The sequence below is a fragment of the Rhinopithecus roxellana genome, chromosome 20, assembly GCF_007565055.1.
Source record: "Rhinopithecus roxellana isolate Shanxi Qingling chromosome 20, ASM756505v1, whole genome shotgun sequence".
NCBI lineage: Eukaryota > Metazoa > Chordata > Mammalia > Primates > Cercopithecidae > Rhinopithecus > Rhinopithecus roxellana.
Window position 1 is genome coordinate 55,992,049 of NC_044568.1, and position 19,305 is coordinate 56,011,353.

Below are 19,305 nucleotides of genomic sequence, written 5' to 3' on the forward strand. Positions count from 1 at the left end.
CCCTGGGAAGAAGGACACTTGCCTGACTAGCGGTTGCAGTCTTCGTTGGCTCATGCATTCATTCATGCATGCACACATTTCTTCAATACATGTTTCTTAAGCATCCACTGCATACTAGGAGCTGTATGAAATGCTGTTATTACAGAACTGAATGAAATAATCAAGATAGTCTAGTGGGACTATGACACAGATATTTACTCAATAAATATTCAATTTCAAGGTGAGAAAAGTACTATGAAGGTAACAAATAGGATATGAAGATTGAGAAATACACCTGGAGACTTAAAGCCTGGAGAACAGAGAATACCTGTTCAAGAAGTTAATATTTAAGCTAGTAGTTATCAACTGGCAGGGATTTTGTCCTCATGGGGCATTTGGCATTGCCTAAAGACATTTTTTCTTATCACAACTGGGGAGCAGATTACTGTGTCATCCAGTGAGTAGAGACTAAACATCCTATAATGTACAGAAAAGCGCCAATGACAAAGAAATTTTCCAGCCCCAAATGTCAATAGTGCCAAGACTTAAAAACAAAAAAACAGAAACCATGACTACAAGCAGTTAATTGTCATGTCTTCGACTAAGACATGAAGGTGAAGAAGTAAGCCAGCCTGTAAAGCTAGGAGGAAAAAACATTCCAGGTGAAAAGAAGAGTACATGGAAAGGCTTAAGAGCTTGGTGCTTCAAGCTAACCAGCAGGGGAGAGGTGTGGGATCTGGGGGCTCAAATTCCACAGGGCCTTCTGGTCTTGGGCAAAAGTTTGGGTTAGAATTCTCTATAGCAGAATGCCTTTGATGGATGCTAAGCCAGAAAAAGACCTTCAGGCTTCTCTGCAGAGAACAGGTTAAAGAGACAAAAGTGAAATCCCAGAAGTGAGCGAGTAGCCCTAAAAGAAATGACGGTAGCTTTGACTACATCAGAAGCAGAGGAGGTGACGAGCTGTGGACATATCTAGGTGCACTTTGAAAGTAATAGCCTCAGCACAGAGAACAAATTGTATACAGGTGGGCGGTGGAGGAGATGGGCAGAGAAAGGAGAATGGAGGGGAGCTCTTAGGATTCTGGTCTCTACAGAGTGCTGGGTAGTGCAGCTCACCAAGATGGGGAACACTGAGCAAGGGCCAGGAAGGGAAGGGTCCCAAATCAAGAACTCAGTTTCAAGCATGTAAAGCCTGAGACACCCAATGGAACTGGGTATATAAGGGTTGGAGAGGGAAACTGTTTATACGAGATTGTGAGCTGTGGTCCATTCGTAAAGTAGGGCTGGCTATCCATTGACTTCACCTGGGATGGAAGCTCTCTAAAGAAGCGTCAATGCCCAGGCACATGCCTTAGATCAGGTGAACCTGAGCTCTGGGAGTGGGTGCCCAAACATCATTATTTTTTTAAAAGCCTCGAGGTGATTCTAACACACGGTGATGGTTGACATCCACTAGATTCGAGAAGCTGTCCCAAGGTGGAGACCTTCTCTGTACACATGCAGCCCCACGGTGGGACTAAGAAGCCTCACCTTTGTGCCTTACCAAAGGAACTGTCTCTAGTTTGTGTCTATTGAAAAATTCCATCTCTGCTGCATCGGCAGTTGGCTGAAGTCTATCTGTCAAAACAATGAACTGCTTGTAGTCTCCAGCATTCTTGTGTTACCTGCAGTTCCAGACCTTTTGTTCCAAGACTCTCTTGTTTATGGCAACGTCAATCTCCTGGAAAAGCCCCAGGGCTGTTTCCTCTCTTTCATTCTTTGGCAGACAGAATGTTTGCAATCTCTTTGTTGAACTTTCTTTCCAAAATGCTCACAGCATCTTCTGACACTGTGTACTCAAAGCAGGAGATGCATTCAGACCTGGCCTATTCTTCAAGGTCCAGTTAAATCTCCATTTCCCTTTATTATTATGGGGCATCCATCATGTGACTTGCTTTGTACCTGGCATTTGGGGACACCATGATCCACATGAATGACATGACTCCTGATCTAGGACAAAGTGTCTCAACCTGAGAGCTATTGACATTTGAGGTCAGGTAATTTCTTTGTGGTGGGGGCTGTGCTTTGCATTATAGAATGTTCAGTGGCATCCTGGCTTCAACACTCAATACCTGTAGCATGTTGTCATTCCCCCCCTACCCTATAGATTTTGGCAACCAAAAATAACTCCAGAATTGCCAAATATTCCCCTAGGTAGCCAAATTGCTCCCAGTCAAGAACAACTGCTTGAGAGAAAGAGTATATTAAATAAATAGTCACAGAGAATGCTGATAAAGAATATGAAAGAGTCATAAACAGGAGAGATGTAATTGAACAGAGAGATATAAGCTCAACCTGGGACTACCTGTTCTAGCCCAGAAAGTAGCCAGGATTATTTTAATCATAATGCATTCTCTTATTACTTTATTGTCCTTTGTCTTCTTTGATTTCCTACAACAACATTCACTGGTTGTGTACTATGCAGCCAGGCACAGCACTAAGCATTTGGCATGCTCATTTCATTTTATTCTCATAACTATTCTACTGACTACAAGCAGTTCATTGTCATGTCTTATACAACTACCATATAACCAATATTGGCACCACAAACAATCGAAGATTTCCTATATAAGCAAATTGCCTTTCTAACCAATAGCATGGCATATTAGTCTTGCAAACTAGAACAAAAGCTCAGACATCTATAATGTCCACTTTTCCTTATCTCTTAAACAACAGCCTCCTAGTTCATCAGTTATCACAATCCTTTTTGTACTATTAATGTCTGTTTTTCAAGTCCTTCCTTCTGGATCTCCAAATCACTCCCCAAATTTCTCTCTTCCACCAAATTTTTTCTTTTGATATTCATGTTCCCTGGAGCTAATTCCCCATCTGCTCTTTCCCTTTTCCACCAAAATTCTCAAATTTTCAGAGTTTCCCACTAACATCATCTCCTGGCTGCCTTTGCACTGGGACTCCTTCCTGTACCCTTTCCTGAAAGAATCTCTCTAATCAGTATCCCTAAGGCAGTGAAACACAGAGCTATCATCTCATCTCATTCACTCTCTCCTCCATATTGGATGTTGTTTGTAACTATTTTCCTTGGAACCCTACACCACCTAGGTCTCCCTTCCACCTCCTATCCTATAGATATGAGTGGACCCAACCGCCCAGTGCCCTGTCCTAATCTCTGTGTATGCGCTTCTCTCAGATATCTTTTTAGCTTTCAGAGCTTCATTTGTCCTACATATGTGGAAGATTAACCTAATTTTATCTTCCATCTTGGGCTGTTTCTTGGATTTTAGCCTCATTTCTCCAATTTAATTTGGACACCACCACCTGAATACAACCTTGCCATTTCAAATTCAACATGTCTCAAACAAAAGATACTATATTTTTCACAAAGTCAGCTCCTTTTCCTCAGTCTCGCAAGACCTACAGTTTCTCTTCATTGTAAAATCACCCTCAGACCCTCAGAATCATACTCCATGTTTCTTTGTCTATGCATTCATTCCTTGAGCCTGTTGTGGGGGCCGTGTTTTTCACTGGGGCCATCGTGCCTCCCTGCATGGAGCTTATAGTCCATCTGGAAATACAGGCAGTCAAAAGAACAATCAGAAAGGGCATTGAGTCAAATACAGGCAGTCAGAAGAGCAATCAGAAGACAGCCATGATAGGGAGAGTCCAATGTGCAGTGGGTCTCTCCTTTTCTTCTCTGACTAGGTCCAATGAGACAGCAAGTTCTACAGGACTTTCTTCATAAAGTCCCTCCAGTTGGCTGCTTGCTCTTCCAACTAATGGCCTCTACCCCAGCCTGCTACATGCTCTTGCCTCTTCTCACTTCTGCCCACTTCTCTGAACTCTCACACCTTACACTGTCTTGTAATATCCTGGGTTTTTGCCTACCTACTCCTCTACACTACAAGTTGATTCATTGTCATGAATGCATGCTATTTGCCACTGTATTCCCAGTACCAGGCACAGAGGTGCTCAATAAATGTTGGTGAAATAATGAATGAATGGATTCTAATCCCCTTTCCACACTACTAATCAGAGTTCTTTTTTAAAACCCTCCAATGCCATTGTCTTCTTCTCTAGCTCTTCCCTAAACTTCATGCTTTAACAGCGTACCAGGTAGGTTCTGAAGTAGTAATCTAGAGGTGGCCAGATAACAACCCCCAGACATGACTGGGAATATTTGGAAAACAGTGAGGAGCTTCATGAGCAGAGGGCATTCATGATTGCTCACTGGAAAAGTGCCACCCCTGCTAACGGAGGGAGATCAGGAAGTTCCTGGCTGTTCAGTCTTCAGTGTTCTCTGGCGCTATGGGATAAGGATCTCTCTCTTTTTTTTTTTTTTTTTTTTTTTTTTTTTGAGACGGAGTCTCGCTCTGTCGCCCAGGCTGGAGTGCAGGGGCCGGATCTCAGCTCACTGCAAGCTCTGCCTCCCGGGTTTACGCCATTCTCCTGCCTCAGCCTCCCAAGTAGCTGGGACTACAGGAGCCCGCCACCTCGCCCGGCTAGTTTTTTGTATTTTTTAGTAGAGACGGGGTTTCACCGTGTTAGCCAGGATGGTCTCCATCTCCTGACCTTGTGATCCGCCCGTCTCGGCCTCCCAAAGTGCTGGGATTACAGGCTTGAGCCACCGCGCCCGGCCAAGGATCTCTCTTACTTAAGGAATGGAAGTGAGCTTTGCCGTAAGATTCTGTGCCTGAACGTGGAAGGTGCTTCGGTCAACCAAGCAGGTCTGAAAAAGTTGGCGGCCATCGCCCCTTTCCCTCAAGGGGGCGCACTCGCCATCTACCTGTCTGCACTGCTTGTATTATCTCCTTGAGCTAAAATACCTGCATTTGAATTCCAGCACTGCCAATTACTTATTTGTCACGTGGCCTTAATTATATAAACTTGAAAACCCCAATTTTGTCATCGTTGAGCGGGGTTAATAATAAAAACCATTTCATCAATATCTGGACCATGATCACTCTAGAATATGGGTATTGGGTATATTGCATATATTTGCTCCTCTTGTGTACACTTAAAGATTTACATCCTTTTTTTTTTTTTTTTTTTTTTTTTTTTTTTTTTTTTTTTTTTTTGCCATCTTGGCTCACCACAACATCTGACTTCCAGGTTCAAGTGATCCTTCTGTCTCAGCCTCCCAAGTAGCTGGGATTACAGATGCCCACCACCATACCTGGCTAATTTTTGTATTTTTGGTAGATATGGGGTTTCACTATGTTGCTCAGGCTGGTGTTGAACTCCTGGGCTTAAGTAATCCACCCACGTTGGCCTCCCAAAGTGCTTGGATTGCAGGTGTGAGCCACCATGCCTGGCCCATAATAATTTTTAAATATCTTAGTATAAGATATATCCTGGCTGGGCGCAGTGGCTCATGCCTGTAATCCCAGCACTTTGGGAGGCTGAGACGGGCAGATCATGAGGTCAGGAGATCGAGACCATCCTGATTAACACGGTGAAACCCCATCTCTACTAAAAAATACAAAAAACTAGCCGGGTGAGGTGGCAGGCACCTGTAGTCCCAGCTACTGGGGACACTGAGGCAGGAGAATGGCATAAACCCGGGAGGTGGAGCTTGCAGTGAGCTGAGATCTGGCCACTGCACTCCAGCCTCGGCGACAGAGCGAGACTCCATCTCAAAAAAAAAAAAAATAGATATCCTATAAGGTGTTTGTGAGAATTAAATGAAATTAGGCGTGGAAAGTGCTCCTTACAGTGCCTGACACATAGGAAGCCTCTGATACAAGGTGGCTCTCAATAGCACAGTCACACCACTATCCTAGCCATGAGGGTCTTGCGGCACTGAGATCATGTTATCCATTCATTGGTTTATTTGCATTATGTCTTCCTCCACTAGAATTAAGCTTCATAAGGGCAAGGCCTTATTCTGTTTTTGTTCCACACTGTATCTCGAGTGTGCATAGTAGGCAATTGGTACTGAAAACATTAGCCTTAAAACAACCAGTTTCAGCCCCAGACACAGCTCACATCAATCAGTCATCCTGCTCCCAGTCAGCACCCTTCACTCCCCACCTAAGAGGTAATGCCCTGTCTCATAGAGATGAGGACTCAGGAGGAAATGCAACAGGTGAACAGTTTGCCTAGAGCAAAGGTCTTCACAATCCAGCACCTCCCAAAGACTCTCTGTAACAGAAGAACCAAAAAAACAGCTCAGGGTAAATTATCAGGAGAAAAAACTCAAGAGGCTAGAGTGGTCCCAGGAGAAGCTCTCAGCGAGGTCAGAGCTTAAAAGGGCAAGAACCAAAGGTAGACTGCACAGAGCCAAAAGTCTCCACACTGGAGAAGCATTTGTCAGTGAAAAAACTGGATTAAGCTGAGACCTGCATAGCAAGTCTGCTACAGAAAGAGGGCTTGCCAGCCAAGGAACAGTCAAAATGCAAAGAACAAAGGAGCAGGGCCCATTGTATGAGGCAGATGAGGCACATTAATCAATGGCCCAGAAGACAGAAATCTCATTGCCTATTTTCCTTTCATCTCCTTTGCCAAGGGAATTACTGGACTAGAAAAGATAGGAAATAGGTAAAAATCATTATATTTTATGAAGCAGCTACTATGTATCAGGCAGCAACATATATTCACAATCTTGCTTAATACCTAGAAGAGATATCAATCATGATTCCACTTTATATGTGAGAAAAATTAACCTCAGAGAGGTGAAGCAGCTTGCTCATGAGTGCAGAGCTAGTGAGTAGCCTAATACCTTCATTTAGATACTGTATATCTTAAGAGAGAAGCTTAAGATGGATGGGGGACTCACTGGGGGTAAACAGCCCAGTGCTGACCCCATTTAAGTTCACAGTCAAACCTCCCTGGACCATTTTCATACCAGCTGCAGTTTAGACACAGCATCTGCTATTTAGATAGTTGGTTTTCTTTTGTTTTTTCTCTTTTCTTTCTTTTTTTTTTTTTTTTTTTTTTTTTTTTTACAGAGTCTCACTCTGTCACCCAGGCTGGAGTGCGGTGGTATGATCTCGGCTCACTGCAACCTCTGCCTCCCACGTTCAAACGACTCTCCTGCCTCAGCCTCCTGAGTAGAGTAGCTGGGATTACAGGTGCACACCACCACACCCTGCTAATTTTTGTATTTTTAGTAGAGATGGGGTTTCGCCCTGTTGGACAAGCTGGTCTCGAACTCCTGACCTCAGGTGATCTGCCTTCCTTGGCCTCCCAAACTACTGAGATTACAGGTGTGAGCAACCATGCCCGGCCAGAAGAGTTGGTTTTCTGAACCTAGTGTGACAGGGGAACACTTCTTCCCCACTTCCTATGCTCTCTGAAATATGGAGGGATATCTTTCAGCGTGACATTCCTGGCCACTCTGGCTCCCCTACCCTCCTTCCCCCCAGGGAGGTAGAGCAAAGTATCTGACTGGTGAGTTTGGCGGAAAGAACTGGACATGAACATTTTACCTGGTGCAAAAGTCTTTTCTCTCTCTAGCAGGAGAACCAAATGACAACTCAGAGAAAATGATCAGGACTGAGAAGGAGAGGAGAAAACCCAAGAGGCCAGACCATCCTGTAGGACACTGTCGTCTCTTCCTTCCAACCTCCCAGCCTATAAAACACCTGTGCTAAGCCCAGCTACCCAGTCCAGGCCCCATCTGTGGGTGAGGCCTGAGACTTTTCCACCTTGCCTTGGCTAAGCACCGTTATTACCACAAGCCAGACCTGTGCTCCAATATGCATCTATCAGGAATAAGGCTGATGTCTTAAGCTCCCTGTCTTGTTTCTCCATTGGTTCAGAATTCGGGGGGACATGGGGTTTAGGGACTGACTCCACCAAACAAAGCAACAGCATCTGGTGAAGAACCCTGCATTTGTTCTGATTTAATTTCACCTCATTTAGCTCCAGTTGGGTTTGCATTGCTCATACCAAGATGGTATGTGGTATTAACTCTGAGTCAACAGCTCGGAGGAATGTCAAGAAAGAAACTGGAAATGGTTCAGAGGAGCTAAAGAGAATGATGAGCGTTCTGGAAACTAGGCCATGGGAGGAATGGTAAAAAGAATGAGAAGATTTAGTTCAAAGAAGATTTGGCTCTGATATGATGCAGTCCACATGTTTCAAGGGCAATCATGCAAAATAATACTTTAATTAGGTTATGTGACTTCCAAGAGCAGAGTTAACTTCAAGGGAAGAATATTTTGCTCATTATAGGGAAGATATTTACAACTATTAGCATTGTAAAAAAATGAAATAATTTCCACCAATAGAGGGTCAACTCCCTGTCACTGGGATTATTCAAAACCCCAGTGGATGAAATGGGATGATGCTGAACAGGGTGTTCCAGGTGTTGGGAAATGGTTGGGTCTGAAATAAAGTTTATCTATATGATTTTTATAAACCCTAAAGTGGCTGAATGAACTGTCTTGGCTCCTCACCCCTTTTGCCCCAATATCACAAGTGACCTAAAACAAGGAGGGCAGGCCAGGGGCGATCCCTTGCATGTGGCCAGATCCTGACTGGGGAGCCCCAGTCCCCACACAGCACTTGCTAATGGGAGGGAACGTGGAAGGCTCAGAGCTCTACGTGCTCTACTAGGGAAAAGCTTGGCCCAAGAGGAACTTCTTTTTCCCTTCATCCTTCCTTGAAGGAGTCTGTGATAGCCCAAGTAAGAAGACAGAGGCCCTGATAGCAAACTAACCCGCAGAAATGATGTCAAGAGATGCAACTCCATAAGCAAGAGAAAAGTTTCTTCTCTGCCTGCTTCTCTCTGCAGGAACCAAAGCAGAAGTTGAAAGTTAACATTTGGCCACAAGAATGTGTTGTTTGATCTATGGGATTGTTTAAAAAACAAGAAAGAAGCTAGATGCAGTGGCTTACACCCATAATCCCAGCACTTTGGGAGGCCGAGGCAGGTAGACTAGCTGAGGTCAGGAGTTCGATACCAGCCTGACCAACATGGTGAAAGCCTATCTCTACTAAAAATACAAAGTTAGCTGGGCATAGTGGCGGGTGTCTGTAAACCCAGCTACTTGGGGGGCTGAGGCAGGAAAATTGTTTGAACCCAGGAGGAAGAGGTTACAGTGCCATTGCACTCCAGCCTGGGTAACAAGACCAAAACTCCTTCTCAAAAAATAATAAATAAAATAAAATATAAGAAAGAAGTCATTGCCAACTTGTTTTAAATGGGAGATTTCACACACAAAGATCTACAATTTTCAATTTGCCCTGAAATACCACAAAAGTGGCAAAGTGGCAATAATTGACTGGCAGTAGGAAGCAGCTGCCTTCTCTAGTCAGGGGTTATGTGCTCCAGTTTGTATGGAACTTACCACCCTCCACCAAGTTCTAGACACTGAGGCCAAGTGCAATAGTTCCGGCTCACACCTGTAATCCCAGCACTTTGGGCGGCCGAGGCGGGAAGATCACTTGACGTCAGGGGTTCAAGCCCAGACTGGTCAACATGGTGAAACCCCATCTCCACTAAAAAATACAAAAATTGGCTGGGTATGGTGGCAGGCTCCTGTAATCCTAGCTACTCGGGAGGCTGAGGCAAGGAGAATTGCTTGAACCTGGGAGGCAGAGATTGCAGTGAACCAAGATCGCACTACTGCACTCCAGCCTGGGCGACAGACCGAGACTCTGTGCAAAAAAAAATTTAACAAAAGAAAAGAAAGGGGAAAGGTTCAGGACAGGAGATAATAAATTTGTTTTAAAACATGCCAAGTTTAAAGTTTCAGGCTAAAATTCTGGAAATATGAGTCAGGAGCTCATCAGAACGTCAGGTATACAAAACCACGATTTGCCAGTCCTCTCACAGAGGAGACAATTGATACCACAGGAGCAGGTATGACTTTGCTACTGGGTAGGGAATGCAGCCAAATAAGAAGGTGAAGTAAAGACAGAGTCAGAGGTTACCTTGGAGGAAGGGTAAGAAAAAGAACCTGGAAGAGTCAAAGGACAAAGAAATGGGGGAGAAGCATGGAAATGCAGTTCTTTCAAGGCGAACGAGGCCATGAAAAGAAGGAAAATATGGTCAGCGGTGCTGGAGCAGAAGTCAAGCTCTGGTGATTAGAGGACACCAGTGACCCTCAGAGAGTAGTTTCAGCAGCCTGGGGGGAGCCAGTGGATGTTCTATTTGTGCCACTTCCTGGGTAAGCAGGAGCACGCTCAGAACCAAATCAGCACAAAGCTTTGTCCAGGGCAAGCCAACAACTAAGTCACTATGGAACAATGGAGCTTCCAACGGCTCAGCCTTGTCATTCTGCCCTTTTTATGCAAATGACCCCAGCAAAAAGAAGAGCAAAGGTAAGTACTTCAGTGAGTGGGCAGATTGGGACAATCTTATTGTGTCCAACTAACGACCATGAAAAGGAGAGGACATTTCACCCCCATGGCTGGTTCACTCACGGCACATTTGCTCATTAACACTGTGTTAGGCCTAACGTGCTCAGAGACTGAGAAGAGACACATGATCATAAAAAGAGACCTGGTTCCTGCCTTCAAGCAGCTTGCAGTATAGTTGGGATGGATTTCCATGCCATCAGAATACTCCCCAATCAAAACACTCCATCTATAATGCCTGATACAATCATTGTTCATACTTTCACAAAATTACCTGGGTTAACCACACCTTTTTATGCTTCCCTGTAGTAGGAAAAGGTAAAACTTAAACCTCATGATAAGTGGGGACATTTGTTCATGTAAAAAGCATCTGGTAGACTGGATTATAGACTCACTGAGGACCATCCTTTCAACATCCACCATCACTTTATTGCTCATGCTTCGCCAGCATCTATCTACAAATCTAACCAAGTTCTATTTCATTATTTCCAACTTCCAATGATATTTCACTTGAACTACGCTTCACTGCTCTCAGACTCAGTTCTGAAGTCAAGCTTAGCACATGGCATCTCTCAAGTCATCACCCTCTGCAAACGTCCCTCGCCCTGTCTGTGGTACCCTTATTTCATCATCCCTCATAAGCATCTTCTACACCCAATCAATTGCCAAGCTCTGTGTTAGGCAGAGTCATGGGCGCATATAGACATTCAATATTTACTTGTTGGTTGAGTGGACACATTTTATATTCTGGGTAACCTTTGTAGGCTAACACCAACTATGGATCTAACACTTCTAATGACAGTGGTTAAGAGGATGGCTTTTGGTAAGCCTTGGATCTGATCTGGGTTTAGTCCAATCTCTGCTACTTAGTAGCTCAGTGACTTTGGACACATTCCCTTGTTTACAAATGTAAATTATTAGGGTTGTGAGAATCAAATATAAAATGCATGTAAAGCTCAGAGCACAGAGATGTTATTTCTCTTAGTCTCTTAGTCCACTGTCAATGTTTATCCATCTAAATAATATAACGTGAAATCCAAAGGAGTCCAAACCCCAAGATGATACCAATGGTATTCAACTTGAGAACCTTAGTTGGACTATTCAATAATTGCAAGAAGGGATCTTCACTGACCTGAGACCCTTTCTTATGAGCATAAAATATTTTCACTGAAAACAGATCTTACTTCTCCTCCTAGATCCATTCTCCAATATAACCAGTTTTGAAATTTTCAATTAAAAATTATCTAATGCAGCAAGCTTTATTGAGTGCTAGCTATATTCATTGTAGCTACTTAACCAATTAGGCTGGAATACCTTCCCACTTTCCCACAGGGAAAACTGCTTTTAGATTCTTAACAAGGTCCCTCTTTCTTTGTCAAGCTTTTACCAGCCCCACACACAAGACTTGTGTCTGCCTGGGATCCACTTTGGGAATTAACCTGGAGGTTTCTTATATGCCCCATCACACAGGCCACAGTTGGGTGTGGCCATGTCTTTCCCAGTGGTCCATGAAGCCCTGAGGTGTCTGCCCTGTACCCAGTAGATGGTGAATCAATACTGAATATTTCAGATGGTTGAGAAAGATTGGAGGGGGCAGGATTAAAGGCCAGAGGATAGAAAATTAAAGTTACCTGTGCATCTCCTGCCAAGCTTAGAGGGTAGGCTGAGGACAGCACATAACCTCAGAGGAGGGGTAAGGAACTCCAGTGAATGTGTGTCCAAGATGAAGGAAACGTAGGAATTTTGATACCATCACTTGAGAGTAATTGTATGGTCTTAAAATTTCCTTCCCCCTTTGCTTCTGGAAAATGCATGGCACATACTGGGCTCTCAGCGAATATTTATTGAATGAATACATGAATGCTTTCGTTTGTCAACCTTTTCTTTTGTTCTTTTTGTTCCTTCATGTTCTTCCTAACTACTCAAGCTTTCCCCCTCACCACCCCAATACAGTCATTCTTCCTCTCCTTCTCTCTCTCTCTCTCTCTCTCTCTCTCATTTGCTAACTCCATCTATAGTCCTACAAGATATGTAGGGGTGTGTGTGTTTGTGTGTGTGTGTGTGTGTGTATGTGTGTATTATTTTCCATTTACAGAGGAGAAAACAGAAGTCCCAAAGTCCAAAATTGAGCACCAAAGTTTACACAGCTGTCCACACAGCTAGTAATAAAGATGCAGCAAATAAGGTCCTATTGCCCCAGAACCCTCCCACTTTTGTGTGCATTAATCCAGGGTGCACTTTGACTCCCAGCAGCCATCACCTGCCACTCTTTCCCCAAAGGGCCAGAACCCACTTTGCCAGCCAGTGTCCACATGGTGCCAGAAGTGCACGGAATTAAATCTCCCCTCCTCCCCACATCCAAGGGGGAAGAGGGGTGACTGCCCTTAACTAATGATTGACAGCTGTGAAGGCATAAAGACGACAGCTCTCCAGTCCCCAACTGGCACAGCTCTGATGTGTGATCCACACTACCCCACGTCTGCCCAGGGTGATTAAGCCCAAGTGATCTTCAGAGGACTTCTCAATGTCACACCCTTGCCTGGCTTCTTCCTTTTCCCTGCCCATCTTCTCTGGAAACCCTCCTAATAAATCTTTCACACAAATCCTCACAGAAAGCACTGCCTCTGGGGACCTAGCCTAAGGCAAGGTAGATGGAAGATTCAAACCCAAGCCTGTCTGTCTTCAGAGTTTTCTCCCACTATGTTGTGGTTGAGATGTTGTTACAATCATGCCGGTCTGCTCTTTGCTCATTTTACAGTTATACATTGAAAATGCATCATACAACCCCGTCTCTACTAAAAATACAAAAATTAGCCGGTGTGATAGCACGTGCCTGTAATCCCAGCTACTTGGGAGGCTGAGGCAGAAGAATCACTTGAACCCGGGAGGCAGAGGTTGCAGTGAGCTGAGACCATGCCACTGCACTCCAGCCTAGGCAACAGAGTGAGACCTCGTCTCAAAAAATAAAATAGAATAAAATAAAATAAAATAAAATAAAATAAAATAAAATAAAATAAAATAAAATAAAATGCATCACACATACATTTTAAAAATTTGAATGGCCGCTGTGGCTTCAGGCATCTTGAAGACAAATACGTATTCAAACACCCTATGCTTGCTTACTTTTTCTTACTATATTTATATTGTCTCTAAGGCAACAAACTTTTGAACATATTAGCAAAATGAAATCAAGGGCTCAAAGGGGAGAAAAAAAGGTTACTTTTTTGACTTGTCTTTGTAATTGCCTCTCGCCTGGGTCCATAATTAAGTACAAACTAAAAGGAGCTTTAGCTGTTTAGTGCTCTCTTTTAAGTATTTTTATTATATGAGTAATGTAATCACATTAGAGAAATTTGAAATCCAAGGGAGAAAAAAAACACGCAAATACTCTAATCCAACTACTAACCAACTATTTCCTTTATAAACTATTTCCTTTCATTTACACACTATTTCCAGTACACTAATCCAACCATATACAAACTATTTTCTTCCAGCTGTTATCACAGCTTTTCTCCCAGCCCAGGGATCTATGCATTTGACGTGATTGCAGACTTGTTCCAATGCTGGGGTTTCCTGTGTGTTTTCCTTTGGCCCAGGTGGTTTTCCATTTAACACAGTTCTTGGGGCTGTCATATTTAATGGTCGCACATTGTCATACCCAGAGGATGTACCATATATTATCACCCTTTTGGTTGCTTTTGATATTGAATATTAATCTTATTAAACAATAAGATTGTGTTGAACGTGCAATTTTGGTTTTGCTTGTACTCTTTTGGTTTCATGTTTCAGATTATGTCTTTAAAATAAATTTCCAACACTTGAATTATCAGATAAAGGAACAGTATGTATGGCTTTTGATGTACACTGCCACATTTTTTGCCGGTCCTGCCCCACCAAAACGCATACTAATCTATGTTATCATAAGCCAATGTGAAACAAAGGTCATTCCAAACTCAGCATGGCTTCTCATTCTTTAAAGAGTTCTGGTCTAACAAAATGAATTATTTTAAATTTCTCGATTTCATACAAAGGTTTTGAAACCTTGTCTAGAATTATATGAGCACATAGCATTCCTCATTAAAATGACAGAGAATTTGAAAATAACAAAGAACGTGAAAGTCACATTTCAGTCATCCTTAAATATATGTAGTACTCATCCTAATTCTAAACTTTCATAATTGCTATAAGCATTTCATGTAGGGATTAGTCCTTAAGCTTGAGTTGCCTAATTAATTCAGTCATCCTTACTCAACAGTAAACACGGCACCTTTCAGTGGCTGATGTGGGCTCACTGAGTTGGGTGCATATTTTGTGAGCGTTAATTCATGCCTGCATCTTGAAATGCAGAGGATAAAGAATGTTGACAGAATAAGCAAGCAAGAAGGAATTCCCATTTTTCTCAGCTACCCTGTGGTTTGCCTGAGTTCATCATAAGCTTTCCTAATAGAACAGGACACAGAATAGGAAAATTGAGACTTACAAATTTCACCGATAAGCCATTTGAGAATTCTAGTAAAAATGTGGAAAACCCAGCCAGACTCCCAGATACATGATTCCAGGCGATGTCAGACATTCTTGCAGATAAACATCCCATTGACTGAATTTTCTCCCCGTAAACTTTCAAAAATTAATTTAAATAAGCTTGTTTTCTGTGGCACATCAAACTCCCAACAAGCACCACTTGAATTTTGTTTCAAGAAAGCATTTTACTTTAACACAATAACAAAGTCTGTTTCTCTGTAAATTGCCAAGCCCCAGATTTTCTCCCAACCACATCCCCATCCCATTCTTGCCTTCATCCTGAGGCCCATGGTCAGAGGGGTGATGATCTCCCACAAATGATTCCACAGTTGATTTTTTTTTAATTTGGCAGGGATTTCTGGGTTAGGATAATGTTGGGTAATCCTAATTACAGCCATATCCAAGCTTAAATTCCATAACCAAACAAACCAGTTTTACAACTCAAAGAAATTTAATTTGGCCTCACACTTGCGGTGGGGAAACACACACACACACACACACACACATACACAGAAGAGAAAACTGGCAGCTCAGCTAACAGGCAACCGAATGTTGGACACACTGCCAGCTTGGTCCAATTAAGAAACATTAGAGGTCTAATGAGGAACAGTTCAGACAGGACACAAGGTTCTTGACAGCAGCCAAGCAAACTGCAAAGTCTCCAGCCCAGGTGAGCGAATCCCTTCAATATTTCAAAACAGCAAGGGGCCAGTGGAACTTGGCTTGTAAGCTTTCTTGCATACCTAGGGAAGAAGGGTCTAGGCGGAGAACCTGGCCAAACAATGATCTCAGAACAAAAGTCCATTTAAGCCTAAAAAACAATCTATATGGGACATTCCTGGGTACAACAGAACACATGAAATATTGCCATTTTGCCTATTAATATTTATTCCTGGGAAATTAACAAACTTATTGTCTGGGTGCACTTCATCCTCTCCTTCCCTCCTGCTACCAGCCCCTTCAAATGCACCTCCTGGAAAAAACTGAACCAAAGCAATGTCATGAAAAATACTTGGGCGAGGGCTTTCATTTACTCCATGCCAAGTATTTTATTTTTAAGCCAGATTTGACAAAGTCCTGCTAAGGCAAAGAAAGTTTCGGATCGTGCCCTCAGTGAAAATTGCAGTGCCGTTCTGCTTACCTGTCACCAGGACTGCCTTCTGATCCACAGGTAACAACTCTTGGCCAGATAAGTAAGTATACATGAGGAAACATGACAGAGATAAGAAGATCAAGCCCCAAAAAGGGGACAGGATGAGTAGGCAGACTGCACAGAGGCCCGCCAGGCACACCATCCAGTTCCACAGCTGCCCCGAGCTCTTCTTGTATTTGCAATATACTGTCCCGCACAGTACTGTGGGGACAGCCAGGCAGATCCATGCTGTGTCCGAGAAGAAAGTGCTCATTCTCAGTGACTTGCTGCACTTTCAAGTGCTCAGGGCCAGTGAGTCTAGTGGGCAAAGGCTGACTGGAGGCAGCCTGAGTTATGTGAACAGAGAGTCAAGAAGGGAGGGGAGAAAGCAGCCCCAGCCCCTTTCGACTGAGCAGAGATTAAGCATAATCATATTCCCAGTGGGTAATTTAAACCAGTGTGCACTTCAACATAAATACCGAGGCACTTCCTATTTGACCACTCTCCCCCTCCCTGCCCCCTGCATACACAACACATGCACATACTCACCCACAAACACACACCTTCTATTTATTTATGACAGTCCACCTCTGGAGAGATGACTAATTGGATAATAATTGACAGAATTCGAACTGCACGGAGAATAACAGGAAAATCCTCTAGCTCCCGGGAAAATACTGTCTTCTTCAAGAGCCTGCAGTGTGTCTGGGTGCTGAGTCCTTTTTCTGACTCAGGAGTGAGTGAGTGAGAGAGAGAGAGAGAGAGAGAGACTGTGTGTGTGTGTGTGTGTGTGTGTGTGTGTGTGTGTGTGTGCGCGTGCATATAAATTCAGGCAATCAATGAAGTTTGGAAAATAGATTCTGGAAGGGAAGGCACCTGTGATCCGGTCCATAGCTTCAGGACTCCTACCAATCCCAACTGAGGCAGGCTGAAGGGTTGGATGGAGAGGGATATGAAAGTAGAGGAAGATATTCCTTGGCAGAGGAAAGTGCTTTGGTCTTGCCTGAGGGGAAACATGCCAGGGAGAGATAATAATGGCAATTAACTAATAGCGGCTAATATCTGTTGGTACTTTTTTGTGACAGAGGCTGTGTATAGCTGCTTATTTGTTCATTCGCTTTATTGCAAGCCTATTCTATGCCAGCCTCCATTCACTGGCACTCGGCTCATACTCCTTGAATACAATATCCTTATGAAGTTGGTTCTAGTATTATAGTAATTTTACAGGTGAGGAAACCAGGGCACAGAGAGGATAAGAGACTTAGTCAAGATCACACAGCAGTGCAGTCTTGCAGCCTGATCTCAGAGCTTTATGCTCCTAAGCATTCTATTCCACTGCCTGCTTTAGGCAAAAAAAAAAAAAAAATTAAAAAAATTAAAAATTAATACATTATGTGCTAGATCTTTCCTATTTTCACCCCATTTCAACCTTGTAAAACGCTTTGAGGTGGATATTATTATTATTATGGTCAATTTACAGAGAGAAAAACTGAGGCTGGGAAAAAATAAATCCGTTACTCACAATTGGCTTAAAAGCCAGCACTCTGCAGCTACAGCACCACCTAACAGTGCTGAGCCAGAGAGGAGCCAAAGCACCTGGGCTCACGGCATGCCCCATGTGGGCCACATGCCCGGCTGGAGGGAGGTGAAGTTCTGATAAAGGCTGGGCTTTGGCAAAGCTAGAGAGAACCGTTCTCTATTTGAGGTCGGTTTCCCTGTATTCAAATCTAATCTGAGCTCCACCACTGATTAATTACATAATCTTGGGTGGGTCACTTTACCTCTCTAGACCTTCATCCCTTCAGCTATAAAATCATATCATATCCTGCCTGGAACAGTAGAAGGAACCTCATAAATGCTAGTGATTCATGTTTTTTAAACAGGAGGAGAACGAAGAATAAGAGGAAGTCGTGTAAAACAAAGGGTCCAATGGAACATAGACTTGTCCCAAAACACGTGCTGGAGTTAAATGAGGGGCAGGAGGAAGAGGGGAGAGGATGCCTTTTGTGGATGATGCTGGGAAGGCAGGACTTGGGAAGGAAGGGACCCAGCAGTATACCCCTGTAAAGGGAGGCGAGCAGAGCCCACCTGGGCTCAGAGCCAACTCAAGACCCAAGGGAGAAGGGGTGGGAAGCAGTGTCTTGTGAACCATTACTGTGCTGTGGGACTGTGGGGTTGGACAACAAGGCAATTATGAGGGTCTGCATGCAGTGATGGCAACTCTTGTCTGCCCTCCCAGCCACATGGACATTTGAGTCAGGGAGATGTTACCAGCTGCAGGCTGGGAAGCTTAGGGGCAGGGATCTGGAGTTGTCTTTGGCTAGCCCTGAACTCTCCCTCACTCCACAGACCCCAATTCCTTCCTGGGTGTCCTCTGAGCCACAGGGCACCTCTCACAATTCTTGTGGCCTCACCAGCCCAGAGCATCCTGGCAGTTAGCTCCGGTCGAAAAACAGCTTCCAGGTGAGGAGACAGGACTAGTTATGGCTCTTCGCTGAGAGTATTGGCATTTGGTCAGTGGCTCCCACATTTGGGCTGGGCCAAACACCTGTACAGGTTTCCTGCCAAGTGCATGTCCACATGAGAGGAGGCGACTTTTCTCCTGGAGGCAGCCCCTGTGACTTCCCAGACCTGCTCTGTCCTGGGGCTCCCAAGGAGAGGGCAAAATCTGTGAGCAAAAGCCACCCTCAGGCCACACAGAAGTCCCAGGAAGGATACTCCATGAGCCCTTATGGTGAAGGGGATGAATAGTATTAAGAACATGAGCTTTCAGGTCTCACAGACTTTTAAATTGAGTTCGAATCCTGGCTTAGCTGTGAGTCACTGGGCAAGTTACCTGCCCTTCCTAAGTCTCAGTTTCCTCTTCTGTAAAATGAGGGTAGGAGGAGTCCTGCTTCCAAGGGCTGTTTTGAAAAGTGAATGACATCATTCTTGCATTGTCCCTGGCACTGACAGGCACTCATGGATGGTAGGCACTTTTCTCATTTTTGGGGGTACCAACTGCCTCTTAGCCTTTTTCCTCTGGGCAGAGAGAGAGAGGTTTTTGCCAGCTACCTCCTCACTCATTTATTTCTTCTTTCAGTTCAGCACCCAGGTGTTTCCCTTGTCATCCTTCAGATATCTGTTTAAACGTCACCTTCTGTCACCCAATCTGAGTATCCCCTATCAGCACGCCTTATTCATTGCCTTTGTTGCACTTAGCTCAAGACACAATTATATATTTACTTTCATCATTTTAAGAACATTTTCTGTCTCCCATACTAGACCATAAACTTCATGAGGGCAGGAACCTTATCTGTTTATTGTTTTTCCTTTACTGTTCACCAAATGCCCAGTCCAGTGCCTGACACATCATGTGTACGTAATTAATA

General features: G+C 43.8%; 1 protein-coding gene across 1 annotated transcript in view; it reads right to left on the bottom strand.

Annotated features, from left to right (window-relative positions):
• HSD17B2 (hydroxysteroid 17-beta dehydrogenase 2) overlaps positions 1 to 16,401 on the bottom strand; it is a 64,320-nt gene extending 47,919 nt beyond the window's left edge. Inside the window, exon 1 of the mRNA XM_010375142.2 lies at positions 15,944 to 16,401. Coding sequence (XP_010373444.2) covers positions 15,944 to 16,208 — 265 coding nt within the window. The 5' untranslated portion in view covers positions 16,209 to 16,401. The remainder of the gene's footprint in view (positions 1 to 15,943) is intronic.
• Positions 16,402 to 19,305: the final 2,904 nt, after the last annotated feature.